This window comes from Magnolia sinica, chromosome 12 (genome assembly GCF_029962835.1).
Source record: "Magnolia sinica isolate HGM2019 chromosome 12, MsV1, whole genome shotgun sequence".
Taxonomy (NCBI): Eukaryota; Viridiplantae; Streptophyta; class Magnoliopsida; order Magnoliales; family Magnoliaceae; genus Magnolia; species Magnolia sinica.
In genome coordinates, this window is record NC_080584.1 from 26,830,080 (window position 1) to 26,850,950 (window position 20,871).

The 20,871-nt window shown below is 38.3% G+C and overlaps 1 protein-coding gene across 1 annotated transcript in view; it reads right to left on the bottom strand.

Moving 5' to 3' along the window:
* LOC131221142 (AUGMIN subunit 3) overlaps positions 1-20,871 on the bottom strand; it is a 126,813-nt gene that overhangs the window by 99,336 nt on the left and 6,606 nt on the right. Inside the window, exons 2-3 of the mRNA XM_058216292.1 lie at positions 4,863-4,899; positions 4,142-4,245 (exon numbers count right to left, since the gene is read on the bottom strand). Of these exons, the coding sequence (XP_058072275.1) occupies positions 4,142-4,245; positions 4,863-4,899 (141 nt within the window). The remainder of the gene's footprint in view (positions 1-4,141; positions 4,246-4,862; positions 4,900-20,871) is intronic.

Genomic DNA, 20,871 nt, shown 5'->3' on the forward strand with positions numbered 1-20,871 from the left:
ATTAATTAAGTGAGAACTTCTTGTTACTAAGATATTTAACTAAGAGTGGTTTTCTCATAAAGAAGGAAACGCAAGGAGAGAAAACTTCCCTGAGTTAATTGGAGAGGATTGTTGGAACATAACTCTCTAATTATGAGCTAGAGGGTCACAGACACAACCTAAGTTGTTTCCTTGTTCTATTATCCATGTTGGGGAAACGAGAGTACGGGAGCTTCTAGATCAATGGAACTTCATAACATTCTTATGACAATCATAAGTTCTGAAAGAAAAACCATTCTCCTTCAGAAAATGGTAAAAGTCCAAAAAATTGTAGTCAACTTCAATGGAGCATCGATTCATGCAATATGAGATCTGCTTCCACACAATTTTCAGGAATGCTAGAGTTGAATCTTGTGGGGCATAGGGCTCATGAGTCACAATAGGATTTGTTTATGAAAATATTCACCGCAAAGTATATCGTAAAGCAAGCCCCGCAACAAAGTGGATGGATAACCTTAGTTTCACTACAATAGTAAAGACATAGTAATTGATCAAAGAAAAATATCAAAGAGAGAGTTAGAAATAGTGGCATGAAAATTTGAGCTAGATACATTGTTTATTTTAAGTGATAACAGGAGGTGATGCTTGAATATGCTAGACTGAGGGAGAATGAGAGTATGAGACCAACCCAAAGCTCCATTGTTGCAGCATGAAAAAGAACACCTATTGGATCTTCCTCAAGTGACGTCTACGAAAACTAAGGGCTAGTGTGAGCGGCACCTTGGCAGAAGAGTCAGGAAAATCAGCTTGATGATGATTATCATCAATACAATAGGATGACTGAAGAGAGTTTCCTCTTTGTGGAAATTTACTCAAGTTTCAAGAGATGAGCAAATACGAGCTTTTTTAACATTTGTTAAATCTCTCATACATAATGAGAATGCAATATATTGGAAGACATTAGGAAATTTTGAAGTTGATTATGTTTCAATAATAGATGTTTAGTTCCATGAAGCAGCAGCAGGAGCAGGGAATCACCTGCTTTATGTACATACGCATGCACGCTCATTTTACTACATACACATGTTTGTGCAAGGATATAATAAAACACATATTGTAAACTGAATACATTGTATCTCTACCAGTGTTTTAGGTAGCGCTCATAGCGTAGCGCATAGCATACGCTACATAGCGCAAGCAGGTAGCGTAGCTCCCTGGTAGTGTAAGCCACAGGGCATGTAGCGTAAGCTACGGAGCATGTAGCATACGCTACATGTAGTGTAGTGCAGGTAGCGTATGCTACCTGAAATCTCCTTTTTTTTTTGTTTTTCTTTTATGCTAGTTCAACACCTATTTTAAAATGGTGGTGACTCATCCCCATCACACATGGCACTACATTGGATCAGTCTGGACCATCTAAATTGTGGTCCATATCAGAGCACTTAGATCAATCCGGACCATCTGAATTGTGGTCCATATTGTGAATTTGCGATGTTTCAATATATATATATATATATATAAAAGGTCACACAGAGATGTCTAAAGGCAAAGAGACAGAGAGATTTTGCATGGAAATATGTGGTTGACGATCCAGAATTGCAGTAAAAAAACTCATAAGAATTATGTATTTTGTACGTTTTATCATATTTTGTATTTATTTTAATTAAAAAATATTAAGTATCAGTAGCTTACACCATACACTATGTAGCTTGCGCTACACACTATAAAGGGCCAAGCGCTATGCTATATACTACGCGCTATTTAAAACACTAATCTCTACTTACCAAAAGATACACTTCTATAAAAAGTTAGATTTTCCTTAAAAAAATTATAAACAACTAACCGTAAGTTATTGAAATAAAAGTTACGCGAATGATTACCTTTTTTGGTGACAAAATGATGACCCCCACATGCATATAGGAGACAATTAATATATGCCATTCAGGAAAGCATTAAAAAAATGAAAAACTAAAAAAGGCAATGCAGTTCCTAAGATTTAAAGAGTAGGAAGCACGAATCTTAAAAGGGAGAATCGTAGTTCCTACAAGAAACTGAATTGAAGGTGCAAATCCGCAATTTTCAAGAAGGAGAATTAGGTAAATGGAAGAGGAAGCAGATTGCGTACTGAGTAAACTCTGTGGAGCCCACCATGATTTATTTATTTTATCCACTCAGTCCATCCATTTTAAAAGATAATTTTATGGCTTGAGACAAAAAATGAAGCATATCCAAAGCTCAAGTGGACCACACCACAAGACACTGTGTGAATTGAAGGTCTATTGTTGAAAATTTCTTGGGGGCCACAGAAGTTTTTTATCAGGCTGACATTTGTGTTTTCCCTTATCCATGTTTGTGTAATCTTATGAATAGGTTGGATGACAAATAAATATCACTGTTGGCCCTAGAAAGGTTTCAACAGTGGAAATCATTACTCCCACTGTTTCCTGTGGTATGGTCCACTCGAGCTTTTGATATGCTTCAATTTTGGGCTCAACCCCTAAAATGAGCTGGAAAAATGGATGGACAGCGTGGATAAACCACATACATTCACGGTGGGCCCAACAGAGTTTACTCAGTACGATAAAAGCATACTAAGTTACTCAGTATGCAATCTGATTTTAATGGAAGAATCCTGCAACTAAGGTTTCAATAAGATGCCTTTTATACCTAAGCTATCACTCAAACTTAATCTAGACATAGTTAGGTCTCCCACTTAGTTCTTTCTTTTCTTTTTTCTCGTATGTCTAGGTTTGACTTAAGAATGAGATTCTGAATGAGAAAGAGAGAATGAAAATGAGAAGAAGCAAGAAAAGGGAGAGAAGGCTCAAAGAGGTGGTGACACCCCAAGCCTCTCCCATACTTATCATTAGGGCTTTCATAATATATGTGAAAGTATCAAAATACCCCATGCTTAAGTTAATACAGAAACCAATGCCCATTAACTTAAAAATGTATTCTAACACATCACCTATAAGGACTAAAGAGGAAAATAATAACATGAAACAATAGAAACCATAATCTCCACATCAAGTGGCCCACAAGTAAGATCATCGCCGTCCATCATGGTCCGTCAACACAGTTAAAAGAAATGTATTTAGTAACAAGCAGTCTAAAAAGCTAAATCTCTAACTGCTAGAGTGCTAAGCAATGTAATCATTTTGTGCTAAAATGTTTACAATAAATTCCTGCATATTTCAAAATAATAATAATAAATAAATTTCTGCATACAACATGATGATACATCTGTAATAAAGACCCTTTAATTATATAATTGCCTTAGGAAAGACATACTTATGGTAAAACTTAATTAGTCTAGATATATAGGTTTGAACCTGCCACAACTTGTGGTAAGGTTGAGCAAGGTGGGCCCCACTGAAATGTTTAAATGGCATGAACCATGCATCTGGTGAACCCCCTCTAGAACTTTGGGGTCCCCAAATACCAGCCATATCCGGAACTCAAGTGGACCACACCATCTGGACAAGCCTAAAACTTCTAAAATCGCTTGGTAAGAACCACCTGAGTTTTGCAATGGCCTGAATTTGGTGGCACCCGTTATCCATGTAGGACACACATACATTGGATGGGTCAGATGTTTGAACTACATCATGGTGGGTCCTACACGCAATCAATGGTGGGCATCCACTCTCACTGTTTCCTCTTGTCTGGCCCACCGAAGTCATGGTTGGCTGATTTTTGGGCTCATGGCCCAACATGGGAGGATGCATCTGATGGACGTGGTGAATTCCACAAGAACATAATGCTAAGCCGCATGAAACTCAACCCAATCCTAAGCTGTGGTAGGGACAACCCAATAAGAAGATTTTCCCTATATAAAATACATTTCAATTACATAATCACCTTAGAAGATGACATGTACATACAATTGCATTGTCAATCTTGTTCTACATAAAATGGTATTTCTGGTGAAATTATCTATTCTAACTATCATGTTATTTAACATGTTCACCATATAAAAACTACACCTGATAAGGATAGAGGACTGAGTGTCTTCCCCCATGACCTTCACTTCTCTATGATATAAGGGAAAAGAAGTTACAGCCTAGCACACCTCCAGAAATTTTTGTTTTTTTTTTTTTAACCAATGGGAAAGTTACGAGTTGAGATACAAATATTAAAAAAAGGATTAGTAATATTGTACCAGATATCATTTAGTCCTTCTTCGGCTCCAAAACCGGACTCCTGATTATCTCTCCTACTTGAAAAGGCTGAAATGCTATCATAAGCAAAGTCCAAGTCCTCCCCCTACCAATTTAATTCATATAATCATATCATATCATTTCCATGTGAAATGGTTCAGAATGATGCAGCAAAAACTGATATTACATTAACTCCCAGTTAAAATTAGTAAAAATTAGGCTTTATGGGACAGAAGCTCCCATGCGAAGCAATGGGATAAAATAGATTAACAATATTCTTCATGATCTAGCCCTCAACTTATTTGGAGCTGAAATGTAACACTTCTGCTTATGCAGAAAATGCAATCATCAACCAAACTTGTCTTACTCTCACTTGATGCTGCACCAAATAACTGCGTTTCCTATCATGGGAAGGATGAGCAAATGATCAACAAGAACAATTGAAAATAGTAATTGCCCTTTTCTTCTCTTCATGCCCAGCTGAATTTGTTTTGGACTGTCAAAGTAACAATTATTGAGATGTGTCTAAATTTGCTTCTGTGAATTATTTTTAGGTTGTGTTACATGCTGCTCCAGCCAAGGTAGTTAGAACTACATTTTTAAGAATCCTATTTTCAAGAATGATAAAACTAAATACATTTTAGGATAATTGTTTTCTGCTCTTCCATGTTAGGCTAGAATCATGAGGGCCGCTAAAACTCTCACGGCATAAACTAACAATACCTCCAATAGCTTCCCCTCCTGTAGAAACTGCTCATACCTGACAAGTAAATTTTACAATTAACTATAAGCAACTGAAGAAAGTATTGATTCAAAATTCGATAAAAACATGAACCACAGATTACTTGTACAAGATAAGGAAGCAAACATTAACTGAAAACGTCTATAAAAGATGAATTATATAGTTTAACTAATTCATTCCTATGGCAGAAATTGACCGATAGGGATACATACGCCTCTCAAAACAATATTGTCATAATTGTTATCATTACTGTATCGAATTCAAGGTATTACACATAGGTAGCCGAGATGAATATGATGCAGACCAAACAGGTCAATACAGATAATAAATAATCCTTCTCTTTTTTTTCCTTTTTTCTTTTTTCTTTTTTCTTTTTCTTTTTTTTTTGTGGGGGTGTTGAAACGAAAGCGGTGAAGAAAAGGCACTCCGACGCAATTTTTGCGTATCCGTGGAAAGAGCTGAAGTGACCTCCTGAGGATCTCACGTTTGATGGGGAAGTGGAAACGTTAAAGCGTACTCTTATGGGGGATGGGATCTCAAAAATTATTGATAAAATTACAGAGAAAAAAAGTGAGGATCCCAAATATGTATTCTTTTTTCAGTTTTGGCATGTATTTGATCGTGTAACCAGCCATTCTTTGGTAATAATGATGTCTATTGGGCAGTGTCAGCTTGACCTACTGAAAGTCGACCAAAGAAGCCCTAATCAGACACAAATCAAGCATGATTTAGTGGATTAAGCCCCCTTACATATCAACATAACAAAAAGATTCAAAATTGAAAAGAAAAGCAATATTTACCCTTCCAATTTCCCAAAATGGTCCACTCTGCTTCAATTCAAACGAGTCTGACTCGAATATTGTGTTTCAAACCTCAAAATGGGCCTAGATGTAGTTTTAAAATAGTTTCTAAGCTTCCTTCATGGTTGAAATGAAGAAAGAAGTTGGAAAATACAAAAAATAAATCAACATTAAAAAAATTCAAAATGGGCCCTTTGTAGTTATATCAACCTGTAACAGTTGCACCCTACTGGAAAATATGGCCTCTTACGTTTCATAATGGGCTGATTCGCCCCAGTATCGTGTACTGCTGATGATCATTTTTTGAATGCCATTGGTCAAATTTTATCGAAACACAAATTATATCATAAATCATAACATTCTCTGATTTACTCAAAAAATTGGAAAAAATATAAATAAATCATAAGAAAAAAAAACATCGAACATCAGCATTACACGATTCATGTAACTGACCTCAATTAGTTGGGAAATAAGGCTTAGATGATGATGACGCATTATTCCTTTGTCATCAATATGCACCGAGAAAAGCAATACATATCATGATATTTGTTGATGTGATAAAGTCCCTTGATATACATTGATACACCACACCCTGACAGCTTAAGTTTTCGGAGTGAATGGTTGTTTGACTTGGTATCAGAGCATAGACCCAGGCATTCCACATTCAACAGATTGAGAAGTGACACGTCACCTTGCTGACGTCATCGTTATAAGGACACATGGAATCCGTTTGAACTAAAAGTTTAGGGGTTTGATAGATCTTGATTTTAGAAGATTTGTCATATTTTTTTAGAATTTTTTGGACCTCCTTTCATGGTATGTTGGGCGAAATAGAGAAATTCGAAAATCGGGCCCATCTTCCATTTTACTTCGATCTACCTCAAATCGGTTAACTTTTCTCTGGTTTCTTTGCTCAAGATAGACCGAAATCTTCCTCTCAAGCTACCCATGGAGGATTTTTTTACTTAAGATCAATGTTTGAGAGGTTTTTAACCTCAAACGGACGTGCGACTGGGCCATTTTTCACTCGGTTGGGCCTTTTTTCGCTGAGTTTCATGGTATTTTGGATGGTTGCTATTTGTTTGAGGTTTATCTCTTATTATCTTGAAGGATTGAGTGAGATAAAGTTGTTTGAATCAATCCTTCTTGGCGTAGGGCCTCTCTTGGCATAGGTTTATCTCTCTTGGACTCTCCTATGGCTGACAAAGGGCCTTCATCTCTTGGCATAGGGTCTCTTGAATCCAACCCCTTGCAAATTACCTCCACTAAGTTGAATGGTGACAACTATCTTCAATGGGCACAATCTGTTAAAGTATTCTTAGGAGCCCGTGAGAAGTTGTATATTTTGGATGATCCCCCAAGCTCTACAAAAGTTACCTACAAGTCTTGAACAAAGGAGAATTATCCAGTTATTGCATGGTTGTTGAATAGTATGGATTCCTCGATTAGCCACTCAATAATGTTTTTATCCTCGGCTAAAGGCATTTGGGATACGCTTCATGATATGTTCTCAAAATCTTAAAATTTTTCACAGGTATCCAGCTTATTCAAGAAATTGGTCGGTTCCAATAAAACTCCAGATCATTAAAAGATTACTATTCGACGCTTCGGGGTATGTGGGATGAGTTGGATATATATGAGCCTCTTCCTTCCAAATGTAATGAGGATCATGAACATGCCCATAAGCAGCGGGATGATACTCGTATCATGCAGTTCCTAGCTGGGTTGAATTCCGATTATCTTCATGTTCAAGATTAGGTTGTTATGCAGGATCCTCTTCCCCCATTGACAACAATCTATGCCATGTGTCAGCATGCTACTGTCTTTACTCTTCCTTCTTATTCATTTGTGCCACCCGAGCGTTCGGTACATCTTACTGGCAATCAGTCCTCTCTTGGCCTTCGGGTACCATCCTTGAGTTCAGGGCGCATTTCTGGTTTTGGTGGTCATAATAGAGGCCGCGAGGGAGATCGCAATTGTGGCAGCCATAGTCTTCGTGGTCGTGGTAGACGTGGACAAGGAAGTGATAGTTCCTGCATTTATTCACATTGCGGTGGAACTAATCACACCGTTGATTATTGTTGGCAGATACATGGTTGTCCTACACATGTCACTGCTTCTGTTGCATCCACAGTTGCTCCTGAGATAGTCTTCCACCCCAATAGCTGAGCAATCTACTTCAGGGGTGTCTCTTATCATTTCTCGGGCTGTATATGATGCCCTTATGCGGCTTCACATTCGTAATATTCCTAAGCCATCTCACGCAGCTTCGGCCCAGTCAAGTACTGCTCTTCTTGCATCATCCTCTCCTACCTCCTAGATCATAGACTCTGGAGCTTCCTCCCAAATCACTGGTAAGTCTCGATTCTTTTCTTCTTATTCTCCTTCTCCTCACACTTAGTATGTCGCAGTCGCATATGGAACCCGAACTCCCATCTCTGAGATTAGTTCCATCCCTCTTTCTTCTTCCTTATCTCTGTCCCCAGTCTTGCGTGTGCCTCATTTTCCATTAAACTTATTGTCTGTTAGCTCTCTTACTAAATCATTAAATTGTTCCATTACCTTCTTCCCTTCTTATTTTTTGTTTCAGGACCTACAGACGAAGAGAGTGATTGATGGGGGGCATGAGCGAGGAGGAGTTTATCTTCTCGATGATACACCTGTTGCCGCTTCTAGTACCATTTCTCTAGATCAAGAGTCCATGACTCGGTAGCACTACCGCTTAGGCCACCCATCAATAGCTAGATGAGAATTTTATTTCCCTCCTTATCTGTCACTAAACCGTTATGCTGTGATATTTGTGAATTGTCTAAACATCATCATGCTACGTTTCCTCCTAGCTCTTCTGGAAGGAAATCTCAACCTTTTCTTCTGGTTCACTCGGATGTCTAGGGACCAGCTCCGATTACCTCCACTTTTGGATTTAGATATTTTGTTACCTTTATTGATGATTATTTACGCATGACTGATTTATCTTTTGAAATCTAAAAGTGAAGTGTTTGATGCGTTTAAAGTGTTTTATCATGAAACGTGCACTCAATTTCAATGTTCCATCAAAACCCTCCATTTTGATAATGAGGGGGAATACATGCCTACTACCTTTCTATCCTTCTTACAGGAACATGGTATTTTGTCTAGGATCGCACGCCTCAACAAAACGGTATTGTGAAACAAAAGAATCGTCATCTTCTTAAAGTTGCTCGCACCCTTCTGCTTGGTATGCATCTACCTAAACATTTTTGGGGTGATCCTCTTCTAACTACTATTTTTCTTATTAATCGTATACCCTCATGTATCCTGTCTTACAAATCTTCATTTCCTATATTGTATCCTCATAATAATCTATTTCCTCTACCACCTAAAGTTTTTTGTTGCACATGCTTTGTTCAAATTTTGGATGGAAGTAAAGATAAACTTAGCCCCTAGGCAATTAAATGTGTCTTTCTAGGGTATACTCAGAGTCCGAAAGGGTATAAATGTTTTCACCCATTGACTCGCAAGAAATATGTCTCTGCCGATGTAACCTTCTTTGAGGATATTTCTTTTTTCTCAACTCCAGGCCAATCCCTCTGTGATCCTCTTGCAAGTCGGGGGGAGTATGACTCTTATCCTCTTCATCTTTCCACTAGTGATCATCGGGAAACTCTTCTCCCCTCCATTTAGCATTTTGTTGGTGATTTTGGTGAGCCAAAGCCTCTACGAGTGTATCATCGTCGAGATAAATCTTCACACGCTCAACCATCCACCCTTCCGCTTTGGATGTTGGCTCAGGTGACTCTCCTACCTCGAGTTTAGATCTTCCCATTGCCTTGCGCGAAGGGTCACGATCTTGTACTCAACACCCCATCAGTAATTTCGTTTCATATGATATCTTTCACTATCCTTTCAGTCGTTTGCAGCTTCCCTTTTATCACAGACTATTCCTCGATCTCTCTCACATACTCTTCAAAGTCCTAGCTGGACAAAGCCGATGATAGAAGAAATGTTTGCCCTTGAGAAGAATCATACTTGGGACCTTGTAACACTTCTTTTAGGCCATAAACCTGTTGGATGTCAATGGGTTTATACGATCACGTTTCTTTCAAACGGCTCCATTGATCGCTATAAAGCTCGTCTTGTTGCTAAGGGTCACACACAGACTCATGATGTGGATTACTTCGAGACATTCTCTCCGGTAGCTAAGCTTAATTCGATTCGCGTTGTGATCTCCTTGGCCGTTAATTTATCGTGGCCTTTATTTTAACTTGATGTTAAGAATGCATTTCTCCATGGGGACCTTGCAAAGGAAGTTTACATGCATCAACCTCCTGGCTTTGTTGCTTCTCACAACCCTGCACTTGTATATCGGTTGAAGAAGCCTCTTTATGGACTCGAACAATCCCCAAGTGCATAGTTCAAAAAATTTAGTCAGGCTCTCTTGGAGTTCGGCTTTATTCATAGTCATGCCGATTATTCTCTCTTTATATGTCGTCGATTGACAGGCATCATGTTTCTCATTGTCTATGTGGATGATGATATTGTTCTGTCCGGTAGTGATTCTGCTGGAATGAGGGAGGTCAAAGAATTTTTGAAGACCAAGTTTGAGATCAAGGATCTTGGTCATCTTCGCTACTTCCTCGGAATTGAAGTTGATCGTTCATCATCCAGATTGGTCTTGTCACAACGAAAATATACGCTCGATCTTCTCATAGAGACCGGAATGTTAGGGAGCAAGCCTGCTACTACTCTCATGGATACTTCACAGAAGCTTTGACCAGATAATGGTGCTCTCCTTACTGATCCCGGGATGTATCGACAACTTATAGGCCGGCTTATTTACTTGACTATTACTCGCACAGATCTCTCATTTGCGAGGGATGTTGTTAGCCAATTCATGCAAGCTCCCCGTACTTCCCATCTCACGGCTATCTACCTCATACTTCAGTATCTAAAATCAGCCCCAGGTCTTGGCCTCCGCTTTCAATTGCATGGTCATCTTCATCTTTCTGGCTATTCCGATGTTGATTGTGTAGGTGGTGCTTTTGACCGCCACTCTAAATCCGGCTTTTATACCTTCCTAGGTAGCAATCTTATAACATGAAAGAGCAAAAAGCAACCAGATGTTACCCGGTCCTCGTCTGAAGCAGAATATCGTGCTATGGCTCATGCGACGAGTGAACTCGTGTGGCTTCGCAACCTTCTTGAAGAACTTGGCTATCCTCCTTCGGATCCTGTTCCTCTTCATTGTGACAACCGAGCGGCCACCCATATTGCTCGTAACCCGGTTTTCCACGAGCGAACCAAGCATATTGAGGTCGACTGTCACTTTATTCAAGAGAAAGTAGCTTCTAAGGAAATCGTCACTCCTTTTGTTCTATCTGGGAATCAACTTACTGATGTTCTTACAAAGTCCTTGAATCGAAATGCTCTTCATCGTGTTCGTGACAAGTTGGGCATGATCAACATCTATGCTCCAACTTGAGGGGGAGTATAGAGAATGTGTATGTGGTTAGTGGCCCCTATATGTGGTTAGTGGTCCTTTTAGTATAAGTGCATGTGCACACGTCCCTCTTCTCCTGCAGTGTACTATATGCTCTATTATAATAAAATATTGTGTGTTAGGGCAAGCAAGCCTAACACAACATCTTTCTCAAACTCTCCTTCTTCTTCTTCTTCTTCTCTCTTAATCTTCTCCTCTCTTCTCCACATTATTATCATCAAATCATTCTCTACTTGGTATCAGAGAGGAAGGTCCTATGTTCGAATCTCGAGAGCAGCAAATATGCCTGAGTGTCCCTCCACCCTTGTTAATATGTTCCCGTGCGGAGTTCCCACCCCACACGTGCTAGGGGGTGTTGAAGTAATAAAGTCCCTTGATATACATTGATACACCACACTCTAACAGCTTAAGCTTTTGGAGTGAATGGTTGTTTGACAATATTATCAATTGAGAAACTGTACACAGTACATTTGAAAGTACAATCATGTATTTATGTGGTAATAAAGTTCAAAACATTAAACCTGTAAAATGGTGGAAAGATAGATGGAATAGAGAAGAAGAAAGAGAGAGAATGGGCTAAAGTTTCACTCCCACCAACCCCCTCTTCTTTTATGCTATGAAATTTTCATAATTATAGAAATGCCATTAACAAAAAAAAGAAAAAACCACTACGTCCTAGGCCAAAATAATCAATCTAAGTAGGCCTATATAGGCCAAATCACATCCATTAACACTCCTTCTGGAGCTAGAGCATAGAATAGATATTATCTATGCTAAGGTTGGAACTTGGAATATATATGTGTAGCCTAGGTGGAACAAAGGGCCTTGGTAAACACATCAGCAAGTTGGTCCTTAGATCAAACATATGGAGTGGAGATTCTGCTACTGAAAACTTTAATCGACTTCAATGGATTTAGTTCTTTCGTGATAGACTAGATTATTTGCTATGTGTGAAGCAACCTTATTGTCAAAGGATAACTACATAGGTAGTTACACTGTAAACCCCATTTCTTCAACAATTTCTTGATCCACATCAACTCACAAGAGGTATGAGCCACTGCCCTATACTCTACTTCAGCACTCAATCGGGCCACCAAACTCCGTTTCTTGACCTTCCATGTGACTAGATTTCGTCCCACAAATGTACAATATTCAATAGTGGATTGTCTCTATTCTAAGGAACCTACCCGGTCAGCATTTAAATATCCTATGACCCGAAGATGACCAATCCATTTATACAAAATTTCTTGACTTGGTGCTCTTTTAGGTAATGCAAAATCCGAATAACTGCTTCCATGTGAGGTACTCTTGGAAAAATCATGAACCGGCTTACCACGCTTACTACATTAGATATGCCTTGGTCATTTACAAGCTTGTGATTAGGATCTATTGTACTGTCAACTGGCTTAATCCCAAAAAGACCCATCTCCGCGAGTATATCTAGAACATATTTTCATTGAGATAGATTAACTCCATTGGATCTGACTACTTCAATACCAAGTATCAAAGATAACCCAAATATTTTGCAAGAAAATATTGTTGAAGATACTTCTTTGAGGTATTCAAAATATGAGGTACTCTTAGAAATCTTATGAATTGGCTTACCATGCTCACTGCATAGGATATGTCTTGATCACTTACAAGCTTGTGATTAGGATCCATTGTAGTGTTGACTGGTTTAGGTCTCATTTGATAAAACATATTTTCAACACTTATCACTTGTTTTCAGCACTAATGCAATTCATATCATTTGAATAACCCAAATTATTAAGTGCTTAAATTAATTTTCACTGAAAATATGGGTCCTTTTTCAGCTCCCCTCCCTCCACTTAATGTTGAAGACTAAACGCTGAAAGTGGTGGTGCACGAAAATTTCTTTTCACTTTCGACAAAAATATCCCTAAAATTATTTCAAATTTACAATTTAACACTCTAAGCTTTCAAAGCTTATTTTCCAGTTTATCAAATGGCACCTTAGTCCCAAGAAGACCCATCTCCATGAGTAAATCCAAAACATATTTCCAATAACATAGATTAACTCCTTTGGATCTGGCTACTTCTATGCCAAGGAAATATTGAAGATGACCTAGATCTTTTGTGCGAAAATGATATTAAAAATATTTCTTTAGTTCTTAAATCCCCTTCTTATTGTTTTCAGTAACAACAATATAATCTACATATACTACAAGCAGTGTTCAAGTTATTGGTATCACTGCAAGTTTCGCTGATCAGGGATATAGAAACAATATTATTATCACTAATAACCGAAAATTCAGGGAAACATGGGGAAAACGATGGAATTTTTCAGTGAAACTTCAAGAGATGCTAGAATGCATATATTTGTATATTTAGGAATCAAAAGATTGTAAAACGAATGCATGCATAACAAGTTTCCATTTAATGGGGACTAAAAGCATGTACTATCATAAGAAATCAATCAAATAGTAACCAAAATGAGTTTATATAATACAATGTAGGTACCATACAATAACTAAAACATGTAAAAGTAAATGAACCAAACATGCATCCGTCCATGATCGATATAACACAAATGCAAGTACCATCCATCCATGATCTATACATCCATCCATGCATGCATGCATGCATACACACACATACAACTATGCATTTCATTATACAAGCAAGAGCCCATAAAAAATTTTGAAATGGAATTTTTTTTAGTAAACAGATTTTTGGTGATATCGATATATTGGTGATATTTATCGAAATATCTCTGATAAACTAGGGATACAAGCAACACCTGAAATTTACACAATCGAAAATATTGGTGATACAAGCGACACCTAGAATTTACACAATAAAAAATATTGACAATTCTTAGCGATATATCGTCGATACCTGGAATTTTTTATACTACTAGTGTTATTAGTATCGCTACTAGTGTTATTAGTATCACCGAGCTAGAGATACAAACAATATAAGCGATATTATCGATACGCCCAGAATACTCCAAACAATGACTACAAGCACAATGAGACCTAAGATACCTTTCCATACAAAAACAGACTGATCAACAGGACTTTGAACAAAGCTATAGTTTAATACAAACTTGTTGAACTTGTCAAACCATGCACGTGAAGATTGCTTTACCCATAAATTGCCTTTCACGGTTTAAACACTTTGTCAAACTCCCCCTATGCAACAAATTTGAGAGGTTGCTACATATAAACTTTCTCTACAAGATCACCATGAAGGAAGGCATTTTTTACATGAAGTTGAAAGGAGGGCCAACCATCATTAACAATAACAAATAGTGTAATTCGGATGGAATTCAACTTGGCTAAAGGACAGACGATTTCACAGTAATCAACACCAAGTGTTTAAGTATACCCCTTAGCAATTAAGCGAGCATTCAATTGTTCAACCGTACAACATATTTCATTCTTCAAAAAAACGTACAACATGTTTACCAGTCAAAAGAGTGGTAAACTCCCAAGTGTCATTTCGATGAAGTGCATCCATCTCTTCCTCCCACAGCCTACTTCAACCCCTTATGCAACAGGGCTTCCTCGTATGACTTGGGAATAGAGTCAGAAAACAAGGCAAAGTTCCGAAACTTTGGAGACAAGCAACAAAAGAAAACATATTTAGAGATAAGACAATCGGTACACATACACTTACCTTTTCTCAAGGCAATAAGAATATCAAATCAATCTGGAAAACTCATTGAACCACAAGTCTCTAAGGGGGCGTTTGGCGCATGGTATTAGATGGGATTATGTGGGATGGAATTGCATTTCGTCCCGTGCTAATTCCACTCAATGTTTGGGAAGAATGGAAAAGCTTGGAATTAGATTAGATGGAATTGCATTGGATCCCGTGCCATTCCACTCAATGTTAGCAAGTTGTGTAGGTCCCGCCATGATGTGTGGGCTATATCCACACCGTCCACCCATTTTTTGAGATCATTTTAGAGCATGGGCCAAAAAATCAAGTAGATCTAAAGCTCAAGTGGACCCCACCATAGAAAGCAGTGGGGATTGAATACCTACCGTTGAAAACTTCTTTAGGGCCACATAAGTTTTGGGTTTGCCTCATTTTTAGGCCCATGCCATAAAATGAGGTTACAAAACAGATGAACGGTTTGGATATAACACATACGTGTTATTCTCAATAGTTTCAAATGATGGTGGGTATATCCATTCAATGTACCACCGTATTACAAACATAGCATGGAATTAAGCTTATCCCATGGTAACAGGGGACAATCCCTGCCATATGTAATAATTATGTTTTTTTAATCCCATCCCACCTAATCCTTCCCAATCCCATGCGCCAAACACCCCCTAAAGAAGATATGTTGGACAACACGTCATGATCAGTTGTGCCATTGTCCATTTTCGTCATGAGTAGACCTTTAGTTAAGGCACAGTAGCAATAGAAGAGGCAGCAGATGGAGGTTGGATGTCTTCATCAACCGCAATAGATATGGGAACAGGTTCCAAATTAAGATATTTGCTATCTTTTGAAAAGAATGGAGTAGACCCAAAAAAGATAACTTCTGCACATGCATATTGCATTCGAATTGATGGACTATAAAATTGATAACCCCTCTATGTGCGAGATATCCAAGAAAAATACACCTAACTGCTCGAAGATCAAACTTGTCATGGTTAGACTCCAACTGATGGATAAAACAAACACATTCAAAAACTTTAGGAGGTAGATGAAACAACGGAATATTTGTGAACAAAACTTAATAAGGTGATTAACCATTTAAAACAAATGATAGCATCCGATTTATCAGAAAACAAGTTGTGAGTATTGCATCACTCCAAAACCTCTTAAAAACATTCATGTGAATTAAGTGAGCATGAATTATCTCAAAGAGGTGAAGATTTTTCCATTCTGCAACCTTGTTTTCATGTGGGGTGTGTGCGTATAACACGGTATTCCAAAACGGTTACGTTTCGGCCGTAACGGCCGATACGTAACAGTAACGGCCGTGACCGTTACGGGTTACGGGGTTGTAACAGCCACCCCCCTTTTTTGTGCCCGTAACGGCCGTTACAATCCATAACGGCCGTTATAGTACCAAAAAACTTACCTTTTTCTTTCTTTCTTTTCTTCTTCTCCTTCTTCTCCTTCTCCTTCTCCTTCTTCTTCTTCTCGGGCTACTACGGCTGCGGCCCTACTGCGGCAGCAGCAATTGCCGCGGGCCTGCGGGCCTTCCTCTTCTTCTTCTTCTTCTTCCTCTCTCTCTCTCTCTCTCCCCTTTCCCTCTTTTCTTTTCAATTTCCCTCTCTGTCTCTTCTTTTCATTTCGTTCTTGAAAAACGAATGGACTCACAACCAGTGTTCGAAATATCGGTATCGCGCAATGTATCGCAACCTTGGGATACAGATACCTATCGGTTATTGCACGGGATATATCATTTGTATCGCATAATTTATCGCAGTTTTTGGGAAACATGGGGAAACATTAGCAAAATGGTTGAATTTGTTTATGAAACTTCAGAGATTATTTAAAAAGACCTTAATACACACTTTTAAATCATAAAATATTGAAAAAGAAGTGCACATAATAAATTTCCTTTGTATAAGGTACTAAGTTATGCGTTATCTGTTTAAGTTAAGGTAAATATATTTAAATATGATGCATACCATTTATAAATGTATAAAGATATGTATGAAAATGAGTCATATCCAAACCTTAATTGAAATTCACTTTAACATATCATTTTAGGGCATGGCTTGAAAAATAAGGCAGATCCAAATTTGAGGTGGACCACACCACACAAAATAGTGGTCATTGAATGATCACCATTAAACTTTTTTGGGGCTATAAATTTTTTGGATAAAGCTAATATTTATGTTTTCCCATCTAGGTTTGTCAAACCTCATGAATAGATTGGATAACAAATAAACATTACGGTGGGCACTAAAAAGCTTCAATGGTGGACATCATTGCCACCACATTTTCTTGTGGTGTGGTACACTTGATCTTACATCTGTCTCCTTTTGGGCTCATACCTTAAAATTACTTATGAAAATGGATGGAGGGTGTGGATTGGCTGGTGTACCACACATTAGCGAGGTATGGGTATGTGTCGTGTGAAGACGGGACGCGGATTTCCTACTAAATCCTTTCACAGGAGTGGGGCGCACCGTGATGTTTGTGAGAAATCTACTCCATCCATCAGTTTTGTGAGCTTATTTTAAGACTTGAGGCAAAAATTGAGCAGGATCCAAGACTCAAGTGGGCCGCACTAAAGAAAAAAGTGGGCAGGTAAACTCCTACGGTTGAAACCTTCCTGATTCGACAGTGATGTTTACATTCCATCCATACCGTTCATAACGTCATTACTACTGGGATGAATTGAAAACCCAAATATTAGACTGATTCAAAACTTGTGGCCCCACGAATATTTCAACTGTGGACCTTCAGTCCTCACGTTTTCGGCCCACTTGAGTCTTGGATCTGGCTCATTTTTCGGCCCTATGTCTTAAAATGTGCTCAAAAAACAAATGGACAGAGTGGATTTCTCACAAACATCGTGGTGGACCCCACATAAGTTTCCAATGCATGAACTTCATGCCAAGTAGCGCAGACGATCATCCACCTCCAGTTGTACAAATAGTTCAAGGGAGATCAGAGTTACATGGGCCCCACAATAATGTATTTATTATATCCACACCGTTCATCCATTTGGAGAGATCATTTTAGATCATGAGCCCCAAAATGAGTCACATCCAAACCTCAATTGGATTACACCACAAATTGCAGTGAGGACAATGAGTCTCACCGTTATAACATTCGTACGGTCCACCATAACGTTTTTTCCCATCCAATCTGTTCATGAGGTCACAAAGACCTTGATGAAGAGGAAAAACAAATATCATACGATCCAAAACTTTTGTGACCCCCAAAAGGGTTTCAATGGTAGACGTTCAATATCCCGCTACTTTTTCCAGTGTGGTCCACTTGATCTTTGGATCTGTCTTATTTTTTGGCTCAACCCTTACGACGAGCTCGCCAAATGAACAAACAGTTTGGATATAACATATACGTCATGATGGGACCCACAGAACTTGAAGACGCCAACACATCATCCACGTCGGTGGTGTGCGGTACGCCAGCCCATCCGCATCCCGTAAAAAGGGCTCGAAGCCCTTTTTTTTCAAAGGAGAGAGGGTTTCAGCGTTCCGGAACCCTAAAATCTCTACCAAATCCATCATTTCGCCGAGAATATCTCTGGATTTCGCCGAGAATTTCTCTGGATTTTGCGATTTCTCTGGATTTTGACGAATTTCGCCCAAATCTCGCCCAAATCAGAGATTTTGTTGCTACGATTCGAATGGCCCTTTCAATACAACTTCCGATTAGGGCGATCTCCTCTACAGGTACCAAAATCTACTTGTTGAAAGGTTTTTTTTTTTCGAATAATGAGTCTGTTTGTCAATTTTCGACAATAATAGAGGAGGAATCGTGCGATATCGCACGATGTATCGGCGATATCGACGATATATCGTGCGATATCTGGATTTTGAGATTTTTTGTATCTTCCTAGCATTATCGGACAAGTTTCGTCTCACTGGGGGCCGATAACGATAATATCGGCCGATAGTATCGATATTTCGAACACTGCTCACAGCCACGCACTTCAAATTTCTTTTTAAAATGTTCGGCGAACCTGTGGTGCACGCTACATAATGCACTTGCAGAAATCGGATTGCGCCCAAGGTGAATGTATGTAGTTTATCCACACCGTCCATCGACTTTTTCAGCTCATTTTAGGGATTGAGCCCAAAATTGAAGCTTATCCAAAGCTCAAGTGGACCATACCACATGAAACAGTGGAAATAATGATTTCCATCATTGAAACCTTGCTAGGCCCCACAATGATGTTTATTTGTCATCCAACCTTCTCATAAGATCATACAAACATGGATGAATGGAAAATACAAATATAAGCTTGAACCAAAACTTTTATGGCCCTCAAGAAATTTTCAACGGTAGACATTCAATTCACACTGTTTCCTGTGGTGTGGTACATTTTAGCTTTTTATACGATTTGTTTTTGAGATAGGGCCCTAAAATCATCTAGTAAAATGTATGGACGGATCGGATAAAATACATAAATTATAGTGGACCCCACAGAGTTTACTCATTACGCTTAGCGTACTGAGTTACTCAGTACGCAATCCGCCTCCGCACTTGCCATTGTTTTGTTAAGTGGCCCCACCTTGATTTCTATGTAGAATATCCATGCGGTCCACTATAATGTTTATTTTCCATTAAACCTGTTCATAAGGTCACATAGCCTGGCCCACTAGTGGTCCACCTAAGATCTGGATTTACCTTTTTTTTTCCAATGCCCTTAAATGAGTTGACAAAACGGATGGATGACATGGATATATAATACATAATCGAGTGGACCCCAGTACATGGCCTTAAAAATTTATACATGACGTATATATCAACTCAAAATTAACCAATTAAATTTTGGGACCATTGTTGCTAAGTCACAATCCCAAAATTAAATAACTCCTACAATTTTACCATTAGTTTGCATACACTTGTTTTTTGAAATAGGACCATTTGATATTTTTCATTTTTCACTGTCCAATAAATGTCCACCAATCCATTAGTGGAATAAGTGCCAATAGATTACATTAATTTGAGGCTAGTTTGGGGCATCAAATGGTCCCCAAACCAACCCCGAATTGACAACACAATTTACCTCAATTTAATTTTAATTTTTTTAAAGATTTATGGGGGAAAATGATATCAAATTATTAGGTATATGAATTACATAATATTCTTGACTTGAGGATGACAAGTCACAGGACAGGAATCACAGTCACAGCCACAGGTATGTTAAATTGTTAATAACTTAATATAGAATAAATTATGAAAAATAATTGCAAACACCTACACATGTAAGATATTTTCATATTACATTCATTCTAATATATCTATCATTGATAGTAGATAGTTAGAAAATTAAATATATGAGTTTTGCAGTCAAGTCCAAGGTGTTTGGTTCATAAATTCATCAGACAATCCGATACAACTTCTCACCAAAGAGTGGACCGTTACACCACCATAAACATGTTCCAATTTATAAATAAATACCCCTGTATCGCCGTTACACCCCCGTATCCATATCCGTATCAAAGGGCACCGTTACGCCCCCGTATCACCGTTACACCCCCGTATCCATATCGGTATCGGTGGTCACCGTTACGCCAACCGATACCGATACGGAATACCTTGGGCTGGCGTATAATGTCTAATGTAGATTCCTATTTCAAGAAAAAAAAAATGAATAAAAGCATGGAACATGTACTCATTGGCATTATTAAACCAAAACACGAACACTTTCGAATTAAATTGATTTTACACTTACATGTGAAAGGTTTTTTAAATAGAAAATAATCCAGATCTATCTTTAATTAAATAAAGCCATGTCATTCTCGAACAATCATTAACAAATACAATAAAAATATTTAAACCCAGACCTACTAGATATTTTAACCGAACCCTAAACATTTGAATGAACTAAAGATAAGAATTAAATGATGCTTCTCAACACGTGGTGAAAAAGTAGCATGATAATGCTTACCCAACTCACACATCACTCTCTAGATATGACATCAATGACAAGGAATAACACTCGTAAGAATCTTCAATGATAGATGATCAAGACAGTAGTGCCACTGATAAGCTAAGGTGTCTTTTTTGTAT